Genomic DNA, 7,467 nt, shown 5'->3' with positions numbered 1-7,467 from the left:
GGGAACGTGCATCAAACATCAAGAGGTCACCACAGGCCGTAGTGACCGAGTTGTAAAGGGTCAGCACCCAGCATCATCATCATCACCACCACCAACATCGTGTTGCATTGTTGGATGATTTGTTTGACTTTTGCAAAGCTGAGTTTGGCTCAGTTTTTGCAGTCGAGAAAATAGACCAACTTGAATCAATTCTGACCCAGCACTTGCCTGTCTCCCCTTGGCTCGCCGTCTGTTCCTTTCCATTTCCGTGGAAAGTGAACAGTTTACTCTGGAGGGCATGAGTCACATGTTTAATTGACAGGATCGCAAACAATTCCACTGGCGGTGGAAGGAGAAAGAGAAAGATAGGTCCAAGTATGCTGTGTGGCCTGTGACATACAAGATCGGGAAAGCAGTCATAGCGTATCTAGCAAGCTGCCAAGCTGCCATAATTCATCACGTATTTCATCAAACCAAGTAAGCGACGACCCTTGGGCGGTAAGCGGAGCTGTCAAAGAGAATCAATATACTATTCTATTCCGAACCTGCAGCCAAACCCTGAGTTATTAGTTTTCGATCCCATAAGGACACACGTGAAGAATAAATCTGAGTGAGTAAATGTGCGTATGTCCTTCTCTCTCGGTATTAAGTGATTGCATTTTTCTACGAAACAAGATTGTTTTGTTTTGGCCCTGCGGGGAAATTGGAAAGGGAAAAATCGTCCCGAATATAAATAGAGAGATTTAGTTTTTAGAAAATTGCATTACGCAAAGCATTAGTAGGGTAAAAGTTTTTACTGATTTACTGAACGCAGAGGGAGGTTGTGTTTTGAATACGCAAAGCAGAGGAGAGAGAGAGAGTGAGGAGTAAACTGACAAAAAACTAGGGAACATCCCAGGGACAGGGAATATCCAAATTGGAACACACTTATTCTCGCAAACGTCGGATCTCGCTCGCTCGGATAGATTTATAGACCGGAAAAAGGGACGCCAAGCAAAAAGGGTAGATAGAGGTGGAATTATCATTAATATTCATTTGTTGGGCATTCCCTTGGTGGTGGTGGTGGTGGTGGTGGTCACAATAGCAGTAGCATCAGCAAGGGCGGCACAGTACGGAAAACGAAATAATTTCACTCTCAACCCGAAGGACGCTCTACAGCTCTCAGCCGAACAACAATACGCATCAAAACAAAACGTGTCATGAATGGTAAGATAAATGTTAGAGCCCGATTTCTCTTCCACGTGCCTGCGACCCCCAAAAAAACGCGCCAACTCCGCTGTGAATATCCTGCGTTTGCAAAAAGAGGACGAGGATAACGAGCGGTGTGTTGTAGGTAGTCAAAAATTACCAACCATCATCCTTTTGCAATGAACCGAACGAACCGTCCCTCTTCACACACACTCATACGTGTGCCAGATTTATGGTAAAGATAGTGGCAGAAAGTTCAACATTCGGTTAGTTGTCAAAACACACAAAACAACAATGACAAAAGACAGTTGTCCTCGCTTAAATCACTGCTCACTGGGACAGTGCTCGGGCCTGTCCAACCCGGCTACCTGGCCTTTGCGAATGGCTGCTACTGACCGCGGGTGAGAAGCTCACCAAACCCGCAATCCGGAAGCGGAGATTCTTGTGCGGATGGATGGGCAAAGAAAATTGCCATGCATCACTGAGTCAGGACTTAATTCCCGCATGCAGTGGTTGACACGGGAACGGGCATGAATCCAAACCGTACGGATCATAAAGTATATCGTGGTTTTCGGGGAGAGCGCGGGGTGGTCCAGTTTGTTTCGGTTTGTTTGTGTTTCACCTTCGAGAAATCGCGCCCGCCGAAGCTTTCATATTCCAATTTTGGGTTCAAGTCGATTGAATATTCATAGAAAAAGTGTCCTCCGAAACTGAAACCATCGGTCATTTGTGCCCGTGCGTTGTGTGTGGAATAAATTTGTCCACACACAAACACAAACATACACACAGTGTGTTCTTATGTTGAACAAAAGGATCAGTATGAACGACCCACGGCGCGTAAGGGGTGTTTAGGGCGCAAGCAAATTGGAAAAAGTTTTTTTCCGGGGTTTCCGGTTGCAATTACGATAATTGAAGGCATGGCCGTACGTAAGCACATCCTCAGTAAATAAACGTGAGCATTTTTGCCTATTTTATTCAAACTGTTGTTGTAAGTTAGCTCTATAACATTGTTTGTTTGTGATTCAGTTTTGTTTTAAACTAAAGTCATTTATAGTATGTCTTAGCCGTAGTAAAAACACCCGCAGTGTTCTCAACATTCGCTGCTGTTGTTGATGTTGCCATGTGCTTTACCACCGTCGGCATGAACATTCTCGGCCCCTATCCCCGCTTGCGTTCTCTGTTTGGCTAGTGTGTCAACGGTTTTTTGATGACTGTGTGGCGAAACGTCCAAACGATATCTAGTTGCCATCGCCTCGCCTGCGAGTTTCACCGCCAGGGTCGCCCGTTTTTGCACCACCCTCCTCCAGTCTGTGATGATGCAGAACCCTAAAATGACTTTGTTTATTAGGAAAAGTTTTCCCGTCAACTTTCGTTTATGTCAGTTGCTTCCGATGACAAACATTTTTTTTTTATTTCGCTTCAAAACTCCGCAATCTGAGCACACACACACACACCCGGGTGAGCGGGCATGCGGGAGTACGCCATCTGTTCACCAGAAAGGTCGTCCCTAACTGCTGCGGTGGGTGGGATGAGTTTCGCGACAGGGCGACAGTCCGGCCGCCGGTTCAACACGGTGTCAAATGCCGTTAGAACAGACCCATGGCCTCGCGCTGCTGATCCTGGCAAATGCGAAAAGTTTAATAAGATCAATTTCGTCACACGGCCTACGTGATTGCAATGCAGTGGACGGGCACCCAGTGAGCACACAGTGGACGGGCACCCAGTGTGCTTGCCGAATCAAGGCAGCACTCGCTGATTGAATGACAGTTTAGCGTTAAGCAGCAGCGCTCTGATTTCATATGCATATGCGGCAATGTGCCAAAGTCACGCACGATTGGCCGTTGGCACAGGAGGCAAAAGCGAAAAAAAGGAAGATTTTTCTATCTTGAAACTTTGTCCCATTGTCCGAGCTGTTTCCATCCGATTTATACAACACACCATGTCTTCATAGGTAAGCGAAACAAGAGCAAAAAAAACACAAAATTCCTTTAGGAATTCCTTTACAAAAACCCTCTTCAGATGTATTGTAAGCAGAATTGCATCATCTAGCTTCAATTGCATCACTTAAAAAACATGATTTTTCACATCCCGCCAGTGGATGATGAGCTCAAACAGCTTCGCGTCGATATTGCTCGATAGTGCCGCTTGAACCTTCGTTTCGCTGACTGACGATGATGATGATGATGATGGACCACGTTGGGCAAAGAACACGCACCAGCAAGTTGAACAACTTTTGGGCCCCATCCTTGTACAGTTACCTCTACCAACTTCCCCGCCCTGCAACCGGAAGTGCGAACAGAACGGATTCAGCAGCCGACGCCGCCACGGCAAACAAATTGCTCTCCGGTGAGTTGCCGCTTTCGCTAAGAACACCCATCGGCCCCGGGAAGAGCGTGTAACCTCATCCTTGTTGTTGTTGCGGCGGTGCTGGCGCGAGCACCGTGTTAGCGTGTTTGTTGTTTTTTCTCTCTTTCTTCTACCGCAACGCTTTTCCGCCGCTGCTAAGACTTCCGCTTTCCGTGCGTAAGGAGCAGAACGCAACGCGCAAAGGGATGTTACGCAAGAAGCGCGCGCGCGCGCGGAAGGAATGGTGAGGTATTGTTTTTCGTGAGTCAGCAAGTTTTCAACAAAACACACCCCTCCCGTGAAGGTTTGCTGTTGGCTGGTGGAGCGCCAGCTAAACCGACGCATTCGGTGAATGGCGAATAATGGGCTTATGGAAAGGATTGTGACGTTAATGTACATCTTGGGGGAAGATTGTTCGACCAAATTGATGTCGGTTTGGGTAACAATACACTTGAGGGTTTTGAGTATTATTTTTTTTCGGCTGGCTCTCTCACTCTCTCTGTACGTCGGGAAGAAAATTAAGAACCTGTAAAAGCTTATCGGGGGTGGTGTGCAGCACATGAGATCTTTCACGCTTGCTTTCATCGTGCCGGCGTGTACAAGGAGGCGTGCGAACGGTACATTTATTGCTTAAGTTAGGCATTTCAAATCCAGCAGCTCTGACATATTTCTATTTTTTGGGCCTGTTTGCTGAGCGAATCAAAGGAATGGGGAATGATTTAGTGTGTGTGTTTTGTTTGCTGCTTATTTTTATGTTTATTTTACAAATCATCGTGCGTTGTTTATTTCAACGTTCTTAGGGCATGTTACATTATAGAAACATAGCCGGCCTTGGCGTGGTCAAATGAGTACGTTACAATTCCGAGCTTCTTTTTTATATATTTCAAATAATTTTGTCTATAAAATCCATTTCGTGGAATTCCACCCCATCTTCCTTACGCCACTCGTTACGCAACCATATCACGCGTACAGCCAAACAATAGTCTGTGACTGCGGTCAGACTATTAATTTATGACTCAATTTTTCGACCTTTTTGTCCCTCCAGCGTCAGTGCGGTCATCGCTCGCTTTTAATCTAGCTCAAACCGTTCCCAAACCGCCCGCCATCGTGCGTACAGTATGCTTCATACTCGGTGCATGCAGCGTGTACGGATGATGATGGCCCAATGTACCTGGCCGTCCTTCCGAAAACTTTGGTCCAATGTTTTCGGTGGTCCGATTTTGGCGGGGAACTTTTCGAACCACCGTTCTCGAGTCTCCCTCCCTTTCACGTTATGCTATATTTTTCAATCAGTCATCTTCCACCGGGGAAAGCCTGCAGGCTTTTTTCCTCCGTTGTGTTTTGGGCTGTCCACCGGGACACGCACAAGGGCTGGGGACGGCAGGTTGGGTCGTGCGATTTATTTATGTGTCTGTGGTCTTTCGCCCGTCCTGCATTGAACAGGCTGTCGACTGTAGTTCTGCCGGGAACAACATTAGCCAGAGAGCGTGTTGTTTGTGGGCATCACAATAAAACGATAAATAAATTTGTGCACACACGCCTCGCTCCTGTTTGTGTAGGTTTATAAAGTTTAAGCTTCATTGCTATTCCAGAGAAGAATAGCAAAAAATGCCTATTTTTCTTACCAAAATGCGAAACAGAGCATAATGGTCCGAAAAAGGGGAGAGGGAAGATCACTTTCGCTCCCGGTTACGGTTAGAGATTGAAATGGGGGAGGACACGTTGGTGCTTATTAAATGATCAACACATAAAAAGCAACATTCATCATGAGTCATTTGTGGGTGTGCAAGGGGAAGTTTGGCAGTTCGGTCACCCTTGTGCAAAAATCAAATGTTCAATTTCAAGTTATTAGATACGAGCGAACAAAGTCAAGCGACAAAGAGTAGAGATTTCATTTCTAACACACAGAGCGTCTCTCGTGCGATCGAATAATTGAATAAACTTTGCAATGATTCATGCCAATTCGGTATGCCGGTCGGGACGGTGTTGAATAATTTTTGCCACCAACAGTCTTGCATTGAATGAAGGCAACGAAAACGGAGCGTAACGCGCTTTCCCTCGGACCTTGTTTTGGGTAAATTGCGTAAAATTAAGTGCAGTTTAAATTTTTGGGCAGCATAAACACAAGAGGGTTAGGGGTATGGTTACAGAGCAGTGGAGAACATTTAGCAAATAATCATAATTCATAATAATGTTGTATGCGTTGAAAATTGAAATTACCGTGGCGTGGTGGCCATTTATAGTAAACACCGCAATGGGTGACAACGGGTGAGGGTTGTTGGTGGGAATATTTATGAACTGTTCGGTAGAGGCGATAAATTGTCGAAAGCTGGCCGGTTCAAAGGTATGCAAACAGCATTCCCACAATTGCTTTCGGAAAACACTTATTAAAACATTTACCAGTAAACGATCGTAATAGGCTTCTGTGCCGAAAAATCGAGCAAATTCTTGCACATTGCTGATTTGTAATCGATAATTAAGATGTGACTTTGTATGCTGATAATCGAACCGAACTGTAATTAACTAATCTCCCCAATATAGGAGCTAAAAAAAGAGCCCGAGGCGGATTTGTTTCAACGTTCCAAGTGGCCTGAATGCCATAGAACACCTGGTGTTGAACACCTGGTTCACGCTGTTGCTGTTGCTATCTTTATCATGAGAGGTCTCGTGTCGGTGTCGCTAACGCGGCTTCCAAACGGCACACCTGTTCACATATAAATCAAATTATGGATGATACTAAGATAAAAAAAGCGCACCAATTGTCAAGATTAAAGCCATATCAATAGGGTCAGTGTACGATGAGTGGCGGTCTGCGTGTGGTATAAAAGCCGGCGCTTGTTAGAGTTGGACATCACTCAAACAGTAGCCAGTTCTATTAACAGCAACATATAACAGCACGAATTAAACGTTAAGTGAACTGAAAAGTGTGACGAAAACCTCTATCAGCAAACATGTTTCGAGTACTGTTCTTGATTGCGCTGGTTCCGGCGTTCGCGTACGGTAATGTGTCCCGCGCGTGTAGTGGAGGACGCCCGCAACCGACAAACGTGGTCATTGAAGGATGTACCGCTCCTCCCTGCAATCTCGTTCGCGGACAGGATGTGATTGGACTCATCGATTTTACTACCGGTAAGCCTCCTCAATCTAGTACGCGCGCTGAAGTAGCTAACTTTTGGTTTGGTTTGATTTGTTTGGTTTGGTCAGATCGTGCCGTTACCTCGATGACTACGATCGCCACCGCGACGGCACTCGGTGTGGTGACCAACTATCCACTTGGCTCGAACGCCATCACTTGCAACTTCCTGCAGGGTAGCAGCTGTCCGCTGTCGGCCAACGAGGATGTTACCTACCGTCTGACCATGCCGATCCTGTCGATCTATCCGCTCGTTAGCCTGAGCATTGAGATCGATCTCATCGATCAGAATAACAATTCCGTTAGCTGCTTTGTCGTTGATGCTCAGGTTGTCACTGCCAGCAAGTGAGAGATTGCATCGTGAAGGTTGGAACTGGACATGAGACGAAATGTGTGCTATCGATAAGAGTATTAGTTTAGGTTATGGATAAGCCAGCTAAATAAATAAGCGATCGTTTAAAAGAAAATTACAAAGTGCTTTTTGGTTAACAACAATTGTCCTATGTATATCATAGTTATAGAGATACTAATATTTATATAGCTCATAAAACGATTACTTTAAATGATCGTGACAAGAAACAGCCCCATTTGCTTTGCTTGCTGTAGTCCTGCTTCTAGTCTATAGTACTAAAACGCTACCAATGGCGACCATCAAGGTACAAGGTTGTTAACCCGGAGCACCCAAACCAAGGCCAGCGCGCGTGTGAAATGCAAGTGCTAGCACATCTTGACGTGATTAAACACTGTTTGGATTACGGGTCAAGTAGACGATCCCGGCAGCCATAACCATACGGTATCTATCCCGTAATGTGGTAATTAAG

At 45.6% G+C, this 7,467-nt stretch overlaps 1 protein-coding gene across 1 annotated transcript; it reads left to right on the top strand.

Moving 5' to 3' along the window:
• Positions 1 to 6,352: 6,352 nt before the first annotated feature.
• On the top strand, positions 6,353 to 7,113 carry LOC1273158 (NPC intracellular cholesterol transporter 2 homolog a). The gene is made up of 2 exons (XM_312110.6): positions 6,353 to 6,642; positions 6,718 to 7,113. The coding sequence occupies exons 1-2, from the start codon at positions 6,465 to 6,467 to the stop codon at positions 6,993 to 6,995; spliced, it is 456 nt and encodes a 151-aa protein (XP_312110.5). The 5' UTR covers positions 6,353 to 6,464; the 3' UTR covers positions 6,996 to 7,113.
• Positions 7,114 to 7,467: the final 354 nt, after the last annotated feature.

Source organism: Anopheles gambiae, chromosome 2 (genome assembly GCF_943734735.2).
Source record: "Anopheles gambiae chromosome 2, idAnoGambNW_F1_1, whole genome shotgun sequence".
In the NCBI taxonomy this organism is placed as follows: domain Eukaryota; kingdom Metazoa; phylum Arthropoda; class Insecta; order Diptera; family Culicidae; genus Anopheles; species Anopheles gambiae.
Note: the sequence above shows the minus strand (reverse complement) of the source record. Positions and strands in the feature narration are given on the sequence as shown.